Genomic DNA, 22,256 nt, shown 5'->3' with positions numbered 1-22,256 from the left:
GCGTGCGGGGCGACATCGGAGTAGACGATCCATGACGAGCTGCAGCCACCTCCAGCTCTTCTCCCTCACCCCATCCCGCCTCCGGTACACGGAGCTAGCCAAGTTCTGCGAATCTGTCTTGACCCGGCTGCTGCCCCACTTTTCCGTCTACGCGTGAATATTACTAGGTATTGGACGGCAGAGCTAGTCCGTAGTTTGGGCTAGTACACAATGGGCTAGCATGTCAGCATACTGTACTCCGTAGAAACTTACCTTACCCGGCGCTGCAAAAGCATTGACAAGCATTCATCCATGCAACTAAGCCCCAAGATATCCCCATGCAAGTTTAGAGCCGCGATACAAGAGACCCATCTTTGCGACTCTGCAAGACACAAGACGGAGCAAAAGCAAGAGCCCTTGAATATTATGCGAGCCTCAAGCCATACGCACCGATAGCGGGCAACGACGTCTGTGAAACTGTCTGGCGGTTTTGCCGCAGTTGACTCCAACCACCGTCACAATGACTGGCCACGAGAGAAGCGTCTTGGTCCTGTACGGATCCGAGACGGGCAATGCTCAAGACATAGCCGAAGAGCTTGGCCGGCTGTGTCAGCGGCTGCATTTCAAGAGCCATGTCGAGGAGCTCGATGCCGTGGAACTCGTACGCCATCTCTGCTCTCACCTCTCATATACCCTCCACCTGACTCATTGAAGACTAACAAAATCCCACATCACAGAGTGTCTTGCTGCAGCACCAGCTCGTGATATTTATCATCTCAACAACTGGCCAAGGCGACATGCCTCACAACTCACTTCTCTTCTGGAAGAAACTCTTGCGGAAGAAGTTGCCCCCAAATTGCTTGAGTCGGCTAAAGTATTCCTGTTTTGGTCTTGGCGACAGCACATATCTCAAGTATGAGAACTTTCCTCTTAAACTTAGTTAGCACGATGGATTGATTTCTGACCTTTCTCTCAGGTTCAATTGGGCCGCGAGAAAGCTTGTTCGCAGACTAGACCAGCTTGGTGCTACCACATTCGTCGATATATGTGAAGCAGACGAACAGTTTCCAGATGGGTAAGATTTATTTGTAACTTCCTATGTGATATACACACAGGCGCGAAACTAATACTCTACTTTCATAGCATTGATGGTAGTTTCGTAAGATGGGCCGACGACCTAAGAAAGCACCTCCTAGAGCATTATCCGCCACCCTCAGGCTTAGAGCCAATACCCGACGACACCATGCTCCCAGCTCGTTGGTCTTTAGGTCCAGCATTAGCAGACCTTTCAGAAAAAGTCCAAGTTGTCGATTTATCTCCTCTCAGATTAAGCGACACAAATGGCACGCTCACGGCGCCAAACTTGCCTCCCCCCGGGCTTCTACCCATCCCCGCCGGATGGACAGCGACACTGACCAAGAATGAGAGACTTACTCCAACGGAACACTGGCAGGATGTTCGCCTTGCATCATTTGACGTCCCCGCCCATCAATCAGGTGGGAAAATTCAATGTGTTCCCGGAGACTGCCTTACGCTGTACCCAAAGAACTTTCCCCACGACGTCCAGAAGCTGATTGACCTTATGGACTGGAACAACATCGCCGACCAACCACTTAATCTATCTGCTTGCGAGTCTCTCCCGCGTAACCTCTATGCCCCAGCATGCTGTACGCTCCGCGACCTGCTCCTCAACAATATCGACATCACTGCCATCCCACGTCGTTCTTTCTTAAAGAACATGTCCTACTTCTCTACCGACGAATATCATCGTGAGCGGCTACTCGAGTTCACCATGACAGAGTACATAGACGAGTACTTTGACTATGCCACACGATCCCGCCGTAGCATTATCGAAGTCCTCGATGAATTCACCTCTGTCAAGATCCCGGCCGAGCGACTCCTCGATGTCTTCCCCTTAATCCGCGGCCGTGACTTTAGCATCGCCAACGGAGGCATATCAGCAAACCACCCTTCAAACAACGACACAACCAACGTCGAGCTTCTGGTCGCCATGGTGAAATACCGTACCATCCTGCGCAAACCCCGAGAAGGCCTCTGCTCTCGCTACCTCGCCAGCCTCCTCCCCGGCTCAACCCTGCGCGTCTCCTACAAACCAGTCCTGTCACCCATCCATGGCACCGCAAATTCCCAGCGGCCGCTTATAGCCATGGCCACGGGCACCGGCGTCGCGCCCGTCCGATGTCTCATCCACGAACGCCTCACACATCCCAGCCCAGCACCCATGATTATCTTCTTCGGCAACCGTAACCGTGCGGCCGATTACTTTTTCGAAGACGAATGGCGCACGCTGTCAGAGGTGGCGGCAAAGAAGAACACCCAACTCTTGGTATTCACGGCGTTCTCGAGAGACCAGCGCGAGAAGATTTATGTGCAGGACTTGGTTCGCCGGGAAGCACCGCGGCTGGAGAAGCTGATTCCCAAAAGGGCTATTTTTGCCGTCTGTGGAGGCTCTTCCAAGATGGCCGATTCATGCAAGCGTGCGGTCTTTGATCCTTTTGTCGAAAGCGGAGATGAGGCGGCGAGGAAGGAGATGTTGGAAGCGATAACATGGTGGCAGGAAATTTGGTAGATAATTTGTGTGAGAATTGTCATAAATTAAAGGATAGACTTGTATATTTCGGCGTGTATTAAAAAAGAATATTGGCTATTCTTGCTTCACTCTCCAATAATTGGATACGCACTCTGCCTGGATATCATGATGTATAATGCGAAATCTTAAACAGAGTGGAAATACTCTTCTTGTTATAAGAGATATGCCTAGTATTAGCAAAAGCCATTATTCATGTATAATATATATCATTATCTTTATTCTTTTCTTTGGATCTTAATGTATATTATATAAGCACTCTATAGCACTGAATAGAAGGCAAAGAAAAATTGTAAATAGGAAAAAAAAAGGAGAGAAGTAGTATAAGTGGTCATATCAGATCCTCCTTTAAAGTTCCTATCGCAATAGTTTTTGTAAATACATCCAATGGTGTGAACCCATAGAAACACCATAACCCTAAAATACATTTGCCCACGCTACCGAAAACTCCAATCATGGCGATACAACACATAGGAAAATGGGGGGTGAGAAGTCTGAATAAAGAGTACCAAAAAGGAAAAGAGAGGAAAGTGAAGGTATATGAGCTTGTCGCTCATTTTGCCAAATCAGTGTAAAAGATTGGCCTAATATTAACTTTTAGTCTTCCCAGCTGTATCGTTTTTCTGCCATCTGGGGAACATGAACGATATCATTTCCATCTATACGTTCCTCTGCTGGCGAAAATTGAGGACTCGTTATTTCATGGCTCAAACATTGCTCTTCACTTCTCTCCAGAGTATGTTCGGTTGAGCAGGGGTCTCTCTGCGATCGGGCCATGGAGAAGGTGGCTTGACGTGTCATTTCCTGCATCATCCGATCTTCCTCCTCTGTATAGTTACTTCCCAGGCTATGATTAGAAAGGTGGCAGTCAGCGTTAAATCGAGGTGTAAAGTCGCTGTCACTGTCTCGATTTTCCTGGCTGACAATATGCGCCAACATGATACTGTGTCTAAGCGACTGGAGGTTTTCTGGAAGATTGCCTAGGCACATGATGTTTGTTGGGTCAATTGGAGTTTTCTGACAGGCCATAGATGATAAAGCGTCGTTAGAGTGCAATGCGACTAGATTATTTGAAAATCGCGTGTTTGGTTGACTGGTCTCTGATTGCATAATATCGTCGTTATATTTTTCTTCAGAAGATTGGCCTGCGGCAGATACGGTAGTTGGATAGGGTATGCTACCCATGTGGCTATTGTATCCTGATCCAGAGGAGATGGGCGAAGGGAGCGATCCTGGGAGCGATGCGGTCCCTATTCCCGATCTAATTGGAGAGACTGGGGTTATCTCTTTGCTCGAGGTTGTTTGAGTTGGACTAGCAATATATGAAAATGATTTCTCTTGAGGCAGTACGATTTTCAGCGATGGTGGGAAATATTCTGGGAGAGGTCCTTGAAGCTGTCTATCAAGCTTCCTCCGTGCTACTTCATATGCGCTGAGGCTCTGTGTAGTTTCGGCGCCTAGAGTCGTAATGCCGATTATTGAGATATCGTCGTCATCTCCATCGCTGGCATCGAGTTCCACGGGAGCCACTGGAGCAGGGAGTTCGTAAATTTCTGAATCTGGCGCCTCCATGAAGTTCGATGTGGCAACGGTAGGGCTTATGTCGGCCTTTTCACTTCTTGACCTTTTTCGTCTTGAAAACCTGCAAAATATGGCGGGTTTAGGTATCCTAGGTGTATCCGGAACCATAGTAGACGCGCTGTCTTTCGCTTCCTTGGTGCTTGTTTCGTCGCCTTTCGTCTCCGACTTCCTTCGGCGGCACATGTAGCACACGCTCACAAGACAGAGTAGGCACAGCAAGATGGCTCCAACAGCGATACCTACCAATTGCGCTGTGTTTAGCTTGGCACTGGTTTGAGTCGGTGGCCCTGGGTAAGGACTGTTATTTGGCTGCTTAATCGGTATCAAATTCGCATCTGTTACGGGCCGCTGAGGAAATTTGGCCTGGTATACTGAAAATACGGCCTCGTCGTATTTGGTGATCAGGTATGCCTCCTGCAGGAATGAGCGGCCAATGATGATTGAAGAATCATTTTGAGACCTCCGCAATGCAAAGTATGGGACAGCCGGGTCTCCATATTTGATAGCCCGGTGCTTAAATGGATATTGTAGTAAGCCAACGAACGCTTGCATTGGCACGGTGATATTGACCAATCCGGGCACATTCAACGGAGACCCAAAGTTATCATGGTTGTCAAAGCTCGAGAGGCTAAACGTAAATGTAAATGAGTCGGATGAGCCGTAGGCATTGTATTGCTCATTCGTCAGAGTATACAAATCAAAGGTGCTGTTGTAGGTCAAGTTGAAAGCATCTGCAAACTGATCACACACAGCATTCGGTAGCCACAGATACGGAGTAGTACTATCAATCAAGGCAGTGAAAGAATTGTCCCAGCCTGAGAGGCTGGAAGTTTGGGAATACCATTTTTTTGGTTTTTCGGTACCGCTATTCGTAGAGGCTTCTATACCTCGAACTAAGGCGCGAGGCATATTATCTTGCGGAGTTAATGTGAAGTCAATGTCGTGCGGGACGTATCTAGCTGTGTCAGAGCCACCCAAAGTAATGGAAACTGGAATATTTCCTGATTTCTAAAATTAGCACTATTCATTGAACACAATCAACTCCTCACTTACGATAAGAAGCACCGGCAGTATAGCCGTAGCTGTAGCTGGGGATCCATCCAAAGGTGCGGACGGCTTGCGTCAAAGGTGACTGAGCTATCTCATGGCCAAAGCTGCCCTGAGTAATTCCTAGCCCGAAAAGACCTATGTAATAGTCTGTTGTGTTGATGGCAGACATAAGGACATTGGACATTCCAAAACCGATATCGGTAATGGTGCTGTATGCGTTGACTGTGTCGAGCCCATATTGCCCGTTGCCACCGTATCCCAGATAATCCAATCCGAGTTGCCAAATTCCCATGTAGGACCAATGTTTAGATTCAAAGGGCGTATAAATGCCACCGCGAGAAGTAGCACAATGTGGTTCCTCTATGATATCCAATTCAGCTCCTTGGCTAGATGAAGGAGAGAGATGTTGGCGGTCGGGCCCCCCGAGACCTCTTGCAAGCGGCGGACCTCGATCATGCTGAGACGGCGATGTAGTTTTTAAACACCCTCCAGGTCCAATCGCCCAAAATTCGGAAAGCGATGTGCTCAAGAGAACATTGACAAGATCTGAATTTGACCCCAGCAAAACTTTGATAGTCGACCAGTTCCCGTCAATTCCAAGCCTACCAAGCCAAGGTCAGATACATGAACGCAACTCATTGCAATATCCATAAGCTACCAGAAAGAAATCGGGAGTGAAAGCATACCATTCTCCGGCATCGAATGACACCGGGGCCGGATCATTTGCATAGACAATACCAGCTGCTGCCGCAATTATCAGAGCACCAAGACGCATTTCGTCGACGCCAGTGCTGCAATACCGAAACTTCGCGCGCTAAGAGGAGGACTCCCAGATTGTGGTGCTGCTGGGGACCCAAGGCTTGGTATCATGAGAACCGCTCAGCTTCCGTTATATCACTACCGTATAACCGCATCCATGGGGTATAATCGCGTGGTGTTACGGAATTCGCAGCGTTCAAAGAGCGCTATAGCCCGTGATCCGGCAGGTTCACGCAGCGAGAACGCTTTGTTCTTAGTTACCATGAGATTCCCAAAGAGTACGGCCGCGCTGTATGTATGAAGAAGAACGACAGCAAGGGATAGAAATGCAAGGATTTGACCACCTTCTAGCGGGCCCTCGGATGGCTGGCCGGGGAGGGTGCTTTGTGCCAGGCACTGGACGCTGCTGCTAACGGCACCGAGCACGCACAGATGCCAGGTCGATCTCCCAGAAAATGGGGCCTGGAGGTTCCTTGTCGCCGCCGCCCTTGACAACTTTACCGAGAGGGATGAACGTCTACTCACCTGCACACTCGCCACAGATCCGACAAGAGGGGCCACTCCAAGCATTCCATATCACTTTGGGACAGACAGGGCTCCATCTCAGATGTCTAACAGTGAAGCCCGCTACGATCAGCCTAGCAACGCCAGTTTACGCCAGCCGTCAAGCCGCCGCTACTCACGGAAACGCTAATGTTAGTAGTACTGCTAATACCTGGGCGCCAGAATGGGACCAGATGGGGAATGGTTTCAGTTGCCAATGCCTTGCTGGGGTTACACTTGGAACGCTTCACGCGTTTGGAATACAGGGACGGCCATATGTTCCTCGGTCAAGTCGTCCCCAATTGTCTGGCTCTATGTATTGGCTAGCCGTACAAGGCGTAGCAATGGGATTTCTTCGACAAACCAGTAGTAGAAGATTTTGCGATAGCATCGGTCGAGACAGTCTATGCTTGACCGCTTCTATTTCGTCACTCATGGTTTTGGGTCAGCAAAGCTCACACCTCATGTCTGAGAGGCTAAAGCAGGGAGGAAACGGTCTAGCTCACCAAGGAGAGTACTACTACATGGCGTACGCCCTTTGACATGTACATACCGCAGTGAAGTCATTTCGGCCAATTCGATGATGATACCATAATACAATACACATTTCTGTCAGCGACAGGAAACGACAGTATGAAAGATATTTGGCGATATATCTGGTGACCAGAGCGTACTGGGTTTCCTCGGCCCAATTACCGTGTAAGTCAGACATTTCGGGCGAGGCAGGGGAAATAGTCTAATTGCCAAATTGTCAGTGTTTTTTCTGGCTACTTAATGTTTCGGACATTTACAAGACAGCATCAACGCTAAGCTTGATACGCATGGTCCACATACCTGACCTGATGGCGACCCTGGACTCGGTGTGGCGGCGCGGCGCGCACCATTTGTTGTTGTAGTACGACATACGGAGCACAGTTTATTGCCAGCCGCGTTATGTCGTCGGAATGTTGATGTTCCTCGCTGGCTACGACTCCCATACGTAAGGTAGCTGGCTGAGTATGGAGCTTTCGACTCTTCACAAAGGCTGTAAAACGGCGCCAATTATGGAGTACTCCGCATGTCTCTATGAAATAACGAGAGTTTGATCAGCATCATTTGTTACTCCATAGCAACATCTGGAGATGGAGGCCCACTGATCAGATGGCTGAAGCCGGGGTTAGCGACTGGGCGCCGTGAGCGGTTCCCACCATCCCACACTCTTCTCAAGGAGCATTTGTCTGTATGAGCTGCGTAACACACGGCGCATTGGCCTGGCCATTCGAACATGGACAGGAATACCGCCTAGATTCATGCCAGTATTCTGCATCTCGTAGGTAGCCAAGAATATCGGGGGCTGAAAATCTGGCACGCGCCAACACTTCGCCGCACACTCCGTAGAACTTCCCGGTTCGTCGAAGACCTTTGCGTTGCCCCAACAGCACAGAGTGTGCAAGTAAAGTGCTGACCAGGGATCGTCTGCCGGAGCTAAGCTCCCTGCCACACGCCATTGCCAGCCGGTGGGCTCCATATTGGATTCGCAACAGTGCTGGATACCACCACTAGTAGTAGTAGTACATACATAGTACAAAGTATATTAGCACGGCCACTTCCAAGTCTTTAGTAGCACTGCTGCTAATATGAAGTGACTCCATACCCCGGAACTTACCAGGGAGGATCTCGACGAGCTGAGATGGTCAATTGTCCAGACCTCTGCCACCACCGGTTTGGCCAGAGCGGTAGTGTGAGTAATGGTGAGATTGCCATGTTGGGGGCGGGACTGAGATAGTCAATCACGGAATTACTTTTTAGCATCCCGTTGTACAGCCAGCCAAAGTGATTGAAGTACAAATTACGTAGGAATTCTTCAAGTTTGCCGCCTCGGTTTGGCGAGAGCCGCTGTACCCGCTACAAACCAAGAGGGTTACCACGCAGGTTCCTTCCTCATTGCCTATAAACGAAGAGCTATGACGGGAGTGTCGCCAACCCAAAACACAAAAATTCCCATCCCTTCTAGAATCAACCACACAAACAAATCCTGCTTGGATATACAGTTTACACCATTATACGAATAAGCGCCCGAGACATCCAAGCCAAGCTGCCTCAAAAGCTACCCTGGACTGCTGCATAGAACTGGCGAGGGCCTTCGATGCCTGTATACTTCCAATGATAATTCGTATGTGCTCCGGAGGATATTCGTAGATCATGTCAGATCTTTTTACGATCACATCCAACTGCTCCTAGTGACGAGAAGACTCCAATTCACCGTAAAGCGATGAGAGACGTTGATTATTACTCATTTTCCGAGGACAAATAGTTGTCATTTTCGCCGCGCTGGCAGCTGGGAAATCGACCTACCCGCCTCAAAGGAATGATGAACTGCCAACAGCGGGAAAGGCACGATAGGCGGCCCATGATACAACCCTTGTAGCAACGCCAGGAACATAGCCTATCCATGGTATGCCTCTAGCTGCAAAGCTCTCCACAGTACTCCGCATAGTTGCTAGCGATAGTCGCTAGACATGCAAGGGAATATGCGGATTACAGGCCGTCTGATCATAATTCGGCATTACCGCTGCAAGCTGAGCCAAGGGAGTGAGTGGTGTCTCAGAATACGGACAAAAAGAAACGTCGGCTTTTCTCATCTAGTGAATAGCTCGCAATCATCTCTCTTACGCATCTGCTATTTGAACGGATCATCCACGCGATGCGTTATTGGACGCTAAGAGAGACTTCCAGCAAGGGAGAATAAGATCATTCGAATTTAGAGTTGGCGATACTTGCAGCTGAAATTAGGAAAGCCGCCAAGATCCGCACATTAATTTCGCCCAGAAAAAAAAACGATTTATGGTTTTTAGCTCCACTGGAGCTCAGCACATGTTGTACATGGGCTCTTCACGGAAAGCGAGCCGCAAAGCTTCAAATGAGAGGGCATTATTTGCCCCCCTACATCCGCCCTGCATCGGAGGCTAGCAATCTCTTGAAGCACCTGCAAAGTATACGCAGCCGTGACCTTGTCATGCGTCACACACAATCCTTCTTTGGCTTGGCCTAGCCATATGTATCGTGCGGGAAATTCTGATGATGGTACAGAGCACTGGGGTTTCAAATGAGACAATAAGACCTTGCTCTCCCTTTTAATTACCATTGGCCCCAAGCCCCCTATTCCAACACCCAAGACACACCACGGTCTGGTTGGCTGCATCGCTGTGTCTCCGTCAATGTCGGAAGGCTGAGTGTATAGTAGACCGTTGACTTGGTCTGATCTATTGGTGAAATTTGGCCTGCCTGGGTTTGACGGAACACCACGTCTCTGCATCTAGCCGCTCGTGCAGCTTATACTTGTCAAACCTACGGCACCTCATAACTCTCTATATACGAAGCATTACCAGAATGCACAGTCAAATTGCAATATCTGGAGGCCTGTGTAGCCACTCTAGAGTCAGGAATATTGGCCAGATATTCCATGTCTCACGACAACGGCCGGAGTTACTCGACGCTTCTTTGTCTCCCTTTTTCAAGCTCGAAATGGTGTGTTGGTCCAAGGTAGGCTAGCCATTGCTAGAGGATGCATGGAGTCCTGTTAGTGTGAGGACCAGCTGCTGTTCGTATTCATCTCCTACTTGTATTCGCCTGCAGTCGACTACGGCAGTGCCAGGTGCAATATTGGTGCACTTCGCATATATCCTGGACCGAGCTTTCTTCTAGCAAGCTGAGCCTATTCGCGAATATTCTGCTTCGCCACCGTAGTAGGCAGCCCAGTCCCGCAGCTGATTATTGTTTGCGCAGAGCATTTCAACTTGCTATTCGCTTTCGGTGAAATCTTCAAATCTAGCCACACACTATGATGCCCTTATAAATCTTTGTGTCACTATAGTTCGATGGCGTAGCCACTGACTTATCCTGTTCTGTATCCATAAGCTTTAGTTAAAGCATATATTGACCTGAACTATTCTCGCGATCTTCGGGAATACGATGAAAGCAATAAATGTTGCGCTGCTGTTTTATACAGCATTTGCCATAGAGGCTGCTACAGCGGCTACGAGACTAGGTGTGTGCAGCTTTTTGCTCTACTGACAAAAGGGATATTATTATTCACATATCGATACAGAACTTCCGCAGCATCGCCACCAGCGACGCCTGTTTCAGTCCAATAGTACCTTGGAAAATGTCCAAGGTAGCCTCTTGTCGACAGGTAATACCGCGGTCGAGGATACACTCTGGAAACCGACAGAATTTGCTACCAAATACAACAAACTTTCTATATCCAAGACAGATTCTGCACCAACGGCGGAATTCAATGCCACAGAAGGTTCATTTTTATATCAAGCGTCCCCATCAACATCCTCTTCACCATCTACCACGCCCGTACCAAGTGCTGAAGTCGATGATCTCAAGAGACCTACTTCACTATCAGCGACCGATAGCATACACGAGACGGGAGAACACAGTCAAATATCGACGCCAATTCCGAATTATATTATAGAGTCGTCTAGTAGTACTCTCTCCACCACATCTTGGAGAAATGTTGATGCTTCGGTATTTTCGTCCGTTGTTCCAACGACGGGCGGCAAATTTAATATTTTCCCCACCAATTCTTCTTTAATAAACACGACTTCAATAGTACCGTGTACTCCATTACCTGGTGATAGAGCTGTTACCGAATATTCCGTTGTCTATACTACAACCATCACCTTCTATGGGAATAGTACTGACTATACTCCTCCCTATTCGCCCATCACAACGCCAAATTACTGCTCTCCTACAGGCGAGGCTCTAATTACGTTTTACAGCACAACCCACATATCCAACTCGACTGCACCGGAGACGGCCGCAACTTTCTCTACGGCTTCTGCAACAATTGACTTCAGTATACCGGCCTTGGCTGCTCCTCTTCCAACCATTACGTTTTCATTTGACCTTCCGGAGATCATTACGCCGGCCCCTGATGCTACTGGGGGAAATGGAGGTGGAATAACTGTCACGATGAGACCGTTTCTATCGTTTACTCGGCGAATAATTACTTTCATCACAACCGACAAGAACCCCTCCGTAGTTTTTGCACCGGAACCAACTCCTGATTTCAGTCCAACGTGGATCACTGGTGATATTGGAGATGGTATTCATAGAACTAGGGATGTAATAGATAATCCGCCAACTGGTACGCCCATCTCCAATCTTCTGCAAAGCGTCAAGCAACCTCCAGCTCCTACTTTTCGAGTCACTGCCGGAGGAGACCAAGTTATCATCAACGGAAAGACAGTATCTGGCCTGAGACCGAGCCAGACTACTACAATCACAGTCGGAACTGATGTATTCACAATTTTTCCAACTGCAGTTGTTGGTTTGGGTTCAACAGTCACAAAACCTGCACCTCAAGAAGTATCCACACCTACCCCAGCAGTCACATCTGGAGTCTTGGGTGGAGTTCCAGTTATAATCTCAGGAACAAAGGCTGTTGTTGACGGCATTACGCTGAGCATCTCACCAGAAAAGGCAACGACAACTATCAGTGGCCAAAGGGTCGTTTTTGGGACGGGAATTATAGCTGTTGGTCATGAGACTCTCATCTTCCAGGACCTATCACCTCGACCAACTCATGACATTGTCACGGGAGGAGAGATGGTCACAGCTATAGGTAGTTCCATCGTTGTTCTACATTCTACAACTATCACCTATGGTGCCAACATCGCCCCAAAGCAAACAATTATTAACGGCGAAACCATCACAATCGGCCCAAGGGGTGTATCTCTTCACAGTACAATTCTAGGAGGGCCTTCAGCAAACTCTACCAACACCGAGTATGAGATTGTCGGAGGAATCACAGTAGGAAAGCTACTGCCATCCCTTGTTGTAGTCAACGGGGTAACCTACTCAATCAATATAGACGGTGATCTGAGTAACGTGGAAACGACAGTCATCGACAACCAAACTATCACCATAGGCCCCAATGGCTTGATTCTGTCATCTCAAACGTTGACTTACCCGGAGAGTTCCGTCACTGCCACTTTGTTGCCTTCCATGCCTAATTTCCCTGCCAAAACGGGGAATCAAGATGATCTTGGAGGGGACGACGAAAGCAGCGCGGTTTCAATACGCCTAGAGCTCAGTGCCTTGTTTATTTGCTTAGCAATAAGCGTTTGGGTAACTATCTGAAGCGCATAGAACATGTCATCAACACTAGGCGAATTGGGATTGCTGGGATATTACGAAAAGTTTTGGGTCAAAAGTTACTGGGTTATAGAAGGAATGGTTCTATGCTGCAGAAAGGGATAGCTTTGCTTAGTGAAAGAACACAAAATCTTGGCAAAGTTCAAGATCTATCTTCGCTCAGGGATAGTGCTAGCGGTCACTGATATCTCCCTCATAGTCACACCGGTTTAACGACTACGAAGGATGTATATTAAATTTACCTGTACAATAATTCAATAAAATGTCACTCTTTATGACTTGGCAATTGCCATAAAGCCGGATTGCCGAGAAAGACAATGACAGCTAATGAAGCAAAAGTATGAATTTGAAGTTTTCACATCTCACCAAAAACATCATCATTCTGGTAAACAAAACTGTATTTGTCGAAACTCGCGCGCAAGAAATAATGTAGAGTTTCAAATGTCTAACTTGAATATTGTTCAAAAGATGAAGCATGGCAGGCACATCCGCACTTGTCCATGTCCTAGAATGCAAAAAATGTCTTCAACCAATTTCCACCTCGAGACTGCTCTCTCCCCTCCTTTCATCACCACCTCTGGACAGTTTTGCCCTTCCCTTTCCCAAATCCATCGCCAGGCAAGGATGGGAACTCCTCATGCTGGGCACCGAGCCCCACGTCTGGATCTGACGATGGCGGCGGCGAGTAACCTCCTTGATCTTGCATGCTTAAACTTAAAGCTATAGCTAAATCTTCATCTTCAGATGTTGTTTGCCACAAAGGTCCGCCAACGGGCGTGTGGCTCGACGATGGCGAGCCAGATTCTGATTGCTTCCCCTTCTTACTGCTCTCAGGCTTGTATTTGACGTTGACGGGGAGATCGAAGTCGCCAGAGCTGTTCCCTCGCGACGTCTCTATAGGGGACTGTCCGCCTTCATTGCCGACGCTTTCCATGAGAGATAATCGGATGGCTTGCTGGATTTGCTGCTCATACTCGCTCTCAGCCACGCCGTTGGCTTCTGAAGCTGACGGCTCGACAATGCTGGGGTCTGGCGTTACAGTCTCTACGGTATTCTCGCTGAAGGAGGAAGCAGTGTCGAGACTGGCATCAGCTGCTGAATCACTGGCTCGCCGCTGCTCTTCAGCGTGATAAGCTTCTTCAGAAACCATTTGCGCATAAAGGATTGCTTCTTCTTCGGTCAAGTCGCCTAGGGCGCCAAATCTCTTGAGACGACGGCTATATTCGCGAGCCTGCTGCTCATCTTCTCGATGCATTTCAGCCTCCTCAGATGCGATATAGTCCGTCACCGCAGCACCTTGGCGGCGGCTAGCTAAACGATTATCCATATCAGCATGTCGAACGCGACGCTTGCGTCCTGCAGCGTGGCCTTGTGATCCATATGACCAATATCTCAAGAAAGCTCCAAAAGAGACCACACCCTGAAGAGTTGTAGGATCAGGATCGAGGAATATCGCTCCCACAGCAGAGTATGTATTCTCCCGCAGCGCTGGGTTCATGACTAGCATTTGGCGAGGAACTCGGCTATTTGACCTAGCGTTGATTGTTCTTATAGGTTCCACTATAGATGCTAAGGGATCCCAGGCTTGGACAAGGCCATCGCTGCCGCCATGGACCAAGTACAGTCCAGAAGCCGCAACGGCGGACACCTCTGGCGACTCGGTTTGGAGGATTCTTAGTGGCTGGATTCCGCGTGTCTTGTCATCATCTCGGGCATTCCAGACAAGAACAGCGCCGCTGTTGGTCCCAATAACGATGAAACGAGTTCTGCGTCCCGGAATCTCTCTTGAACCGTGATCAGCCCAAGGACTCGTCGTAGATGAAGCTTCATTTGCAGTATGCAAGGGATCTTCCCCGAGAGTGAAAAGCGATGGAAGAGAGTTGTCTAAAGCGACTGACGTTATAATATCGTGGCTGTAGCCCTTGAGTTCCAAAGCCTGCTCTGACCAGTCGTGGATAACAGTCGAGGGCACTGGCGGTGACTTTGGAGTTGGGGGCGGAGACAACGGTGTTTGAGACTCGGAAACTGGAGAGATCCGATGGTCAAACCCACCAATGCTACCGAAAAGCGACGTAGAAATTGGTGCCACAGGCGTCGTAGATTCGCTAGGAGGTTTTTGTGCGGGTATCAAGGACCGCGAATAGCGTTGGATACTAGCATGGCGGTTTTCAGCCGTACCACAGTCAATCACAAAGATATTCTCTCCGGCACCCTTGCCATCGTCGCTTGCAAAATCCACTTCAAGCTTTCGCTGCATGTCCCAGCCGTCACAAACTTTGCGGAAGTGGGAGGGCCTGTATCTCATGAATTTTTCGATTTCCCGGGCCTCTGCCACTAGCTGCTCTTTGCTGAGGTGCATACCATTTGAGGGTGACCGAGGCGAATATGCTCCACGGGTTGCATTCTTGTCCAACTCATCTTCCCGAGCAACTCTGCGGGTTGCATCCAGAAGGTGCCAGTATACTGTACGACCAGTATACCAGGCATTCCTCGTCATATCTTCTCCACTGGCACGAACGGGTTTTCCAACAGGGACATCGCAGAGATAATACACTTCACCCAGTGCATTCAGGGCTACCGCCCAGACTCTAGAAGTAGACTTGCGCTTTTGGTTGAAGCTGTCGTCAACCTTCAGGGAGATGATGGGAACCCCTGGACTAATGATCCACCGTGCTGTGACATCACCATTGGCATATCTTGGACCTGTAGTATCCCAGCCAAGCGAGTAAGCAGTGACCACGCCAAGCGCGGAGCCCGTGAGGATACCACACATTGACTGCGTTGTCGATGTCACAGCGGACGATTTGGCAATCCATACGCTACAGATTGCATCGGACATTTCGGGGATCTTGGGTATGTCCGGATGTGCGTCTACGGCACTAATCTCTGCACCAATGTAGCGCCCGCGCGGTACATTGATTCCTCGGAAGAACGGCCGGCCACCTGGGAATCCCTCTCCAGCTACCACGCCATAAGTATAGCTCACATCCATGGTGTTGGGGACACCTGCTGGTCCGTCTCCCAGACCATAAGGCAACAAATTTGGAGCGACTTCGTCCAACTGTGGCATCGAGAATAGATCTTCAAGGCCCCATTTTTCAATCTTGCCCGTCGTAGGGTCGCTAACAGACGCTGCGCCGAGATCCCCGGCTCCTTGAACGACACGCGGTGGCTTCTTCCCGTTTAAGAAGACGGCGTGGATGTTGGTCACTTGCCAAGGCAGCTTCGAATTGTATGTTAAAACCGCGCTGTTCTTTTTCCCAGCGCGACCAACTCGGCCAGACAAGGTCCCTCCTGCGGGAGTCCCTGGCTTTCCACGAGCCAAGCTTCTTAGATGACGAGTTCTCAAAAGATACTCGCTTCTCCAGGTAGCCAGCGATGTAAGCCGAGGGAAGTATCGGGTCTCGAAACGCAAAATATCAGAGGATGGTGCAGTTGCAGTCCCAGAATTTGTCGCATCGGCTTTGGCATGGTTGTCCAGGATGGTATGCCCTGGAAAGTAGCGCATAAACGCCATGCGCCAAGCATGATGTGTGGTAACCAGTGCCCAGAATCGTTTCGATACGAGCGCCACCGAGGAGTGACAATCGGGCGGCAAATGCGAAAATATGTGCGTTAGAATCTCTGTCCGTCCATATTAGTACAAAGCAGCATTACTATTTGATATGCGCTGCTCAACATACCGTTAGGGAAGTTGTCGAGGCGTATCCCATCAGAGCGGGGCTCTGAGCGCTTTACCACCTGGAATCCAACGTCTTGTTTCGCAGTCTGGGAGGCCAGAGCTTTCTCATATTCGGAGATTCGCTGTCCGGGTACAGAAGGGCGGTCATGTAGAGCCTCGTCAAGAGTCAATCGTTGCAGCTTCTTGTCCAGCTGGTCGGCATTCACGCCGGCGCCACTCTCGTCTGGGAGGGGTTGACGCTGGTCATCCGGGCCGAGGCGAGAGTGGCTGAGGCCGCCTGAGAGGTCTCGACGGAGGCCACTCGCATCGCGGGGAAGAGAGCCATGCTGGGAGAGGTGGAGAGAATCGAGATTGCTGTTGCTCAGGAGCTGCTTTGGAGTCTTGATAGGCTCTTGGGTCATATAGCTGAGAGAAGAGATGGAGAAGGTAGGAAGGTTGTGACCGTGCAGTGAATCTTTGCACAGTCTAGCGCTCGCCGGATTTGCTGCAGGCGGGAGTAGTCGTGGATGCGGCTGGTTGTTGCGAGAGTGTGGCGTGGTGACTCGGAAGACGATGCAGTTGGTGAGAGGTGATGAAACTGGAAGGAATATTTTCCGCAGCGCCGCCAGTGCTCGGTACTTGCACGCTTTCCCGGCGATAAGCCGAAGTGACGATACTGCTTCTACCGTGCATGTGCTGGACTTGGCGCGTCAGTGGCTTGTTTTTAGCTCATGCACATTCTATGGGTATGCTACAGCCTGGCAATAGCACCTAAAGCCCCCGTCTCTTCATCCTGCTTCTTCTAATCCAGCATTGAGCCTTGGTAAGATTGTCTATGCTGCCAAAAGGAAAGAAAAAACAGCCCAGATCAGGAGTCTTAATGCTACATACGTCTCAGCCAATTTCGTGGTCTAGATACCTGGACTACATGTACCTAGCAAACTCAGGTTGACGGCTGGCATCCACATGAAGCATACTTACCACCGCCACAACCTTGATAAGTCCCCATCCGGCTATCAAATATTGAGAGTAAAATAGATAGAATGCCGAGCAATGTAGCCGTTTTCTTTTTTTTATCGTGATTACGGGTTTGTTCAATTACTAAAGAAGAGCAATATTGACCATTGCCTTGACTGTTCTTCTCGGCTTCGACTGTTGTTGCCTTTCTCTCTCCAAAGTCATCGTTGTGATACATTTGGGATAGCTTCCTTCTTCTGATATGCCTTGGTAATGCCGAAGAGACTGTAGTTGACAACATCTGATCTATTTGCAGGTCATCGCATAAAAATAGAGTAAAAAACTTGCCAATAAAACGAAACGGCGAACATGCGAGTTTTGTAAGACAACGACGCACTACAGGGAACGATAGAGACTGAGGAGGAGAGATGACTAGAAACTCCTGATTATATGCATGCCAAGCAATAGTGTCCAAGGATCTGCATCACCTCGAATGCTCATCTGCTGGACGTCATTGTCAAGGGCACCAAGTGAACAACTTGTGCCGCTCTTGTCAAGTTCCTATCCCCGGGAAGATAGATAGCAACCATCACTTGACAGTATCTCCCAGAAATTTGAGGGGATGCTAATCATGTAGCACAAAACTGATGAAGCTAATAAATAGGCTCCTAAAGTACATCGTGCAGAACCTCTCTTCTAAACACCAAACAGATCCAGCGAGCCATGGCTTTAGGATTGATTCATTGCAACCCGATTTCTATGGCTCGTTGAAGCTAACGGAACCACCTTCGCAGGGAGCCCCGTTCTTCTCGGTAAGATTAATAACAAACTAAGTCGGGTCATCGCGTTCTTTGACGAGGATTAATAAACATAGCGATGCATCAACACTATGCTTACTTGGAATCCGCCATCATCACTACTTGCGCATCTCTATATGGTATACGGAGTATATTGCGCCTAATAGTTAGCGCTTGTTTATTTCCATGCAGTTTGACCATTGAACAATTATTGTTTTCAGCCCCTGCTTCAACCCGGTCATGAGGCTGGGTATTGGTCTATTATTTGTCCATTCGTCTGTTGGTGATTCTTTAATTTGTCCACCCCTTAGAGAAAAAAGCTCTGTAGTTTCTTTACCAGATTATCAGATAACTTGAAACTTGGCCATCACACCACCAAGCTATCATCGATTCGTAAACCGAATGTAGAAATTCCCATGTCCACTGAGCGGAAACGTCGCCATATACCGCAGTGAAGAGGGCTCGCATCTAGACCTTTTGGCAAAAGAGAAGAAGAAAGAGAGAAGAAAAGATTCAGCTCGTGCAGCTATTCAAACCTTAAGACTCTATTATAAGCTGTTACCATTACTAGTGGGGTCGGATCTTCTGGGTAACAGCCAAAGTGGGTATCTGCAGCTGGGACAACAAAAAAAAAAGAAAGAAAACAACCCAAGCTCACGCGGCATTCGGAGTACCAAAGTTGAGGCTTCGGCAATATGAGGACCAAGAGACCTGGCTAGAATCACCGTTCCGAAAATATATACGACTTAATTGTTCATATACAACACAATAAAACACATACAGACTAACTCTGTTTCCATGTAGAGTTTACAGCTGCCTCGGCTTTCTCGCATAGTATCGAAGATCTCCATAGCTGTCTTAGAGAAAACATAGGCCGAAACCGCTTCTAATTCTAGTTTAGTTTGATCATTTATAATATCTTCATCATCTGTGAAAAAATCTTTCTACCTTACGTGTTCATCTGCAAGTTTCCAGAAATAGAGATAGTTCCGCTGTCCACCGCATGAAATTATACCCATCGCCATTTTTATCGCTTCATTCCTCAGCGCAGTCTATTGACCACTATCTCCGAATCATGTTGACTTTTCACCAAAGTAGTAGGTATTCTGTAAGCTTACTCGGAATATCGGCACAATGTTGGATGGTTGTTGTCGTCCTCGACCGTGAATGCTGCACTAGTCATGAGATGCTAGCCCAAGGGCGTTACAAGCAAGGTCTAAGCGCTGGTGTTTCTAAACTACGATCAACTATAAGACTTATAAGCATATGGAGAAGTTTTTTTTAGCAACCTTACTCAGTTCTACCTAACAGGTTACCAAGCATAATAGCAAGGGCGGTGTGTTTCGTTATAAAAGGAGAGAGATCTGTCCCGAATATCACTCGAATAGGCACTTCTCTCAAGTATCTCTTCTAAAGTAGGCCAAGAACTTTTAGATCAAAATGAAGGCGTTTGTCATCACAATCATCGCGAGCTCTTTGCTAAGTCTAGGACTTGCCAACCCCGTCAACGTGACTGAGCGTGCATCTGGCGGTGTTTATGTCTGCCCCGGCCCGTAAGCTCTCTCTGACTCGGCATGGCTTCTTACAATGATCTAAATATTCTGGGGCAATTATAGCAACTGGTCACCAACAAACCTATGTCAGGACGTTCAGATGACTGATGGCGGTTGCTGGACAATTCCGTGGCAGACTCTGGGATCAATTGGTCCCGATCCTGGTGAGTATCCAAATTATCCTCTCAAATGTATATGCGTTGACTCCTGAATTCTAAACAACCGCAACTCATAGGCTGGGTTTGCTCCATGTTTGTTGAGCCTGGAAACTGCTTCGCCAGCTCTGGCAACCTCAACTCGGGCGGTATCTGGACCCCCGGCGTTGCCGACTTGACAACTTGGAACGACGGCGTCTCTGGGAAATGGAACGGATACTGGTTTACCCAGGCAAGGACCATTCAGTGCGTGTTGGGTTAGAGTGATGTATTGATGCAAGCTACAATTGCGAGTTACAGCCTGAATTATAAGCCATACATGCATCATAAAGATGCTCAGATCGTCATCAATAAATCAGCACATACATAAGATAAACAACATGAAGACTCCCTCCAAACCGACAAGTATTAGTATGTTAGCTTAACTTTGCCAAGCCATTCATGTCCCTCTTTTAACCCCCTAGCTCATTGGCCAGCCAGAGACAACTCACATCTCCTACTCTCATATTGCATCCATCTATCCTCTATTTCTTTCATGGCAAAGCCAATAGTCCGACAAGAATAGCAGGATACGAAGCTTATTTCTAGCCAAACCATAGCATCATATATATTTCGTTGATCATTTCACGAGGGATTGTGAAAGTCCATTTTTGCCAAGATTACAACACGAACTGATGTGCAAGAGCAGAACCAAGAGGCTACTTCATTTCATCATCGATTCATTCCTATTTCTTCTCATTCATTAGTTTCAACTTAGGGGGGTGCATTAGATGCTTTCTCTACTCTCGCCTCGTTTTCCATTCTACATTACTACCCTGTCTGAACCTTGGCTATATATAGGCAGTCAAGTGAAGATACAAATGTATTCTAGTAGTAGTGCTATTCTCAACCACTTCTAGATTAAGATCAAACATTCCTATAAGCATTTCTCCGCGACACGGCAATACATCTACTGATTCATTAAAGGCCGATTAAAAAGAGAGACCCGACATAAGCTCACCTTCAGTCTATGCAGGCTATATTGCTAGAATCAGGGCACCGAGTGCAGGGTAAGAAAAGCACAAGCGACAGGGAGGTCACCATCAGATCAATGAGCATACAGGCAAGCATTCACTCAAAATGCACAGAGATCCATAAAATAAAATGATGCTTCTTCCGTCTTGCCAACTTTGTCGCATCTCATTCACATTATCTAGAGGGCGGCTTGACTAACAGCGCCTCGAATAGGAACAGAACCTCCTACCGAGTGGCCCTATGCCAGGGAGGGGATACTGCGTTCCATCGTCGCTTCTGTTGTCAAGTCGTCTGTTCCAGATTCGGCGCAGTGTAAGCTGCCACAACTGCATGGGCCAGGTTGGCAGCTGAAGCTCATTAGCCCAAGCATGGCCTAGTGACGAAGACGTTTTCTTGCTGCGCGGAGCAAGGGAGAGACAGGTTTGAGTTAGCGCATTGAGCCATTTACGACTGGGCGGTGTTCCGAAGGGCCTGTCAACAAGGTGGCAGCAGAAAGAACATATCGTAGTGATGTGCGCGCCTGGAACGTCATTTCCTTTGCTAGCCCAAGCCCGTCCCAGCGCTGTGCATCATACGATCTTGTGCCCAAAAGCAGAACGGCTCGCATAGCATCTCGTCGCAACTTAGGCTAATATAGCTCTGTCCGGGAGTGGTGGCGATGGTGTGGTGCCATCATCACCAGCCGCCCAGTCCATTGGCCGCACCCACGCACTTGGAGCCAGGCCCAGGGTATGATGCAGGACGCGCTGCTGCCAACCCAAGTTGTTCAGTCCGGCGGCCCACAGCGAGCTGCGACGAAAAGTCGGGTTGATTGCCGGCCCAGTGCGAGAGCGATCGGATACTAGCAGTAGTCGCGGGTCTGGCTGGTGAGATTCCCATCTGCCATTGTATGGAGGCTTACAGCCGATCTGGCTGATGGCCTGCAGGTGAGATTTTGAACGCCTGGCGATTTTGCGGTGCTGGCGTTAATTCGGCCCAGCTATCCGGTGTTCAGTCGGGGAGCAAACATCAGCAGCCAGCGTCACACAAAGCTCGCCTGCGATGCCCATGTTATCACATGTAAATAGCCTTATCAAGTATTGATCTCTGCGTCATCGGGTCGCACGGCTTCATTCTCCGAGTTGTTACACCGAAGAATGGGCCACCATCCATCTAATAGTACAGTGCTTGTATCCCATCCCACAAGCTGTAAGGAATAGTAATCCGTAGCTGGAACCGAAACGGGGAGATGCCTGCATGTCGGATATGCATATTTATAGACTCACGAAGCCAGAGACTCTTCTAGAAGATGACGACAGTGATGTCCTTCTTTTCGTTCCAACACCAAGGACCGGGTGCATCCCGTCTGGCTGGGACACGAGGTCTGCGCGACGTTCGCCGTGGATGGAGTATGTGCTGTACAGTATAATATATAGTACTTGCTTTCCAGTCCAGTGGTGGAAGTCGCTTAGC

General features: G+C 48.6%; 6 protein-coding genes across 6 annotated transcripts; 3 read left to right on the top strand and 3 right to left on the bottom strand.

The window, feature by feature from the left end:
* Nucleotides 1-284: 284 nt before the first annotated feature.
* On the top strand, nucleotides 285-2,873 carry TAH18 (NAPDH-dependent diflavin reductase). Its single transcript, XM_024910898.2, has 4 exons — nucleotides 285-640; nucleotides 717-892; nucleotides 956-1,054; nucleotides 1,123-2,873. The coding sequence occupies exons 1-4, from the start codon at nucleotides 500-502 to the stop codon at nucleotides 2,567-2,569; spliced, it is 1,863 nt and encodes a 620-aa protein (XP_024765492.1). The 5' UTR covers nucleotides 285-499; the 3' UTR covers nucleotides 2,570-2,873.
* Nucleotides 2,874-3,184: 311 nt separating this feature from the next.
* TrAFT101_001246 (uncharacterized protein) lies at nucleotides 3,185-7,404 on the bottom strand (the record flags this gene model as incomplete). The annotated part of the gene is made up of 8 exons (XM_024903365.2): nucleotides 3,185-5,169; nucleotides 5,222-5,820; nucleotides 5,905-6,032; nucleotides 6,408-6,494; nucleotides 6,885-6,940; nucleotides 7,027-7,056; nucleotides 7,195-7,256; nucleotides 7,355-7,404. The coding sequence occupies 8 exons, from the start codon at nucleotides 7,402-7,404 to the stop codon at nucleotides 3,185-3,187; spliced, it is 2,997 nt and encodes a 998-aa protein (XP_024765491.2).
* A 272-nt stretch (nucleotides 7,405-7,676) lies between these two features.
* On the bottom strand, nucleotides 7,677-8,027 carry TrAFT101_001245 (uncharacterized protein; the record flags this gene model as incomplete). The annotated part of the gene is made up of 1 exon (XM_066126281.1): nucleotides 7,677-8,027. One exon carries the CDS (start codon nucleotides 8,025-8,027, stop codon nucleotides 7,677-7,679), a length of 351 nt encoding a protein of 116 aa, XP_065982382.1.
* A 1,012-nt stretch (nucleotides 8,028-9,039) lies between these two features.
* On the top strand, nucleotides 9,040-13,030 carry TrAFT101_001244 (uncharacterized protein). The gene is made up of 2 exons (XM_024909446.2): nucleotides 9,040-10,547; nucleotides 10,608-13,030. Exons 1-2 carry the CDS (start codon nucleotides 10,472-10,474, stop codon nucleotides 12,650-12,652), a joined length of 2,121 nt encoding a protein of 706 aa, XP_024765487.1. The 5' UTR covers nucleotides 9,040-10,471; the 3' UTR covers nucleotides 12,653-13,030.
* Nucleotides 13,031-13,047: 17 nt separating this feature from the next.
* Nucleotides 13,048-16,910, bottom strand: TrAFT101_001243 (uncharacterized protein). Its single transcript, XM_024904951.2, has 2 exons — nucleotides 16,351-16,910; nucleotides 13,048-16,291 (listed from the first exon to the last, which is right to left on the bottom strand). The coding sequence occupies exons 1-2, from the start codon at nucleotides 16,748-16,750 to the stop codon at nucleotides 13,236-13,238; spliced, it is 3,456 nt and encodes a 1,151-aa protein (XP_024765486.2). The 5' UTR covers nucleotides 16,751-16,910; the 3' UTR covers nucleotides 13,048-13,235.
* A 2,612-nt stretch (nucleotides 16,911-19,522) lies between these two features.
* Nucleotides 19,523-20,052, top strand: TrAFT101_001242 (uncharacterized protein; the record flags this gene model as incomplete). Its single annotated transcript, XM_024905996.1, has 3 exons — nucleotides 19,523-19,635; nucleotides 19,699-19,799; nucleotides 19,871-20,052. The coding sequence occupies 3 exons, from the start codon at nucleotides 19,523-19,525 to the stop codon at nucleotides 20,050-20,052; spliced, it is 396 nt and encodes a 131-aa protein (XP_024765485.1).
* Nucleotides 20,053-22,256: the final 2,204 nt, after the last annotated feature.

This window comes from Trichoderma asperellum, chromosome 1, assembly GCF_020647865.1.
Source record: "Trichoderma asperellum chromosome 1, complete sequence".
Taxonomy (NCBI): Eukaryota; Fungi; Ascomycota; class Sordariomycetes; order Hypocreales; family Hypocreaceae; genus Trichoderma; species Trichoderma asperellum.
Note: the sequence above shows the minus strand (reverse complement) of the source record. Positions and strands in the feature narration are given on the sequence as shown.

What these genes read in the sequence shown, in the direction of transcription:
- TAH18 (XM_024910898.2), top strand. Translation starts at nt 500, where the DNA reads ATGACTGGCCACGAGAGAAGCGTCTTGGTCCTGTACGGATCCGAGACG. An exon ending in GGCGACAGCACATATCTCAA is followed by an intron (nt 893 to 955) that starts GTATGAGAACTT and finishes CCTTTCTCTCAG; the next exon opens with GTTCAATTGGGCCGCGAGAA. An exon ending in GACGAACAGTTTCCAGATGG is followed by an intron (nt 1,055 to 1,122) that starts GTAAGATTTATT and finishes CTACTTTCATAG; the next exon opens with CATTGATGGTAGTTTCGTAA.
- TrAFT101_001244 (XM_024909446.2), top strand. Translation starts at nt 10,472, where the DNA reads ATGAAAGCAATAAATGTTGCGCTGCTGTTTTATACAGCATTTGCCATA. An exon ending in TACAGCGGCTACGAGACTAG is followed by an intron (nt 10,548 to 10,607) that starts GTGTGTGCAGCT and finishes ATATCGATACAG; the next exon opens with AACTTCCGCAGCATCGCCAC.
- TrAFT101_001243 (XM_024904951.2), bottom strand. Translation starts at nt 16,750, where the DNA reads ATGACCCAAGAGCCTATCAAGACTCCAAAGCAGCTCCTGAGCAACAGC. An exon ending in CCTCGACAACTTCCCTAACG is followed by an intron (nt 16,292 to 16,350) that starts GTATGTTGAGCA and finishes ATGGACGGACAG; the next exon opens with AGATTCTAACGCACATATTT.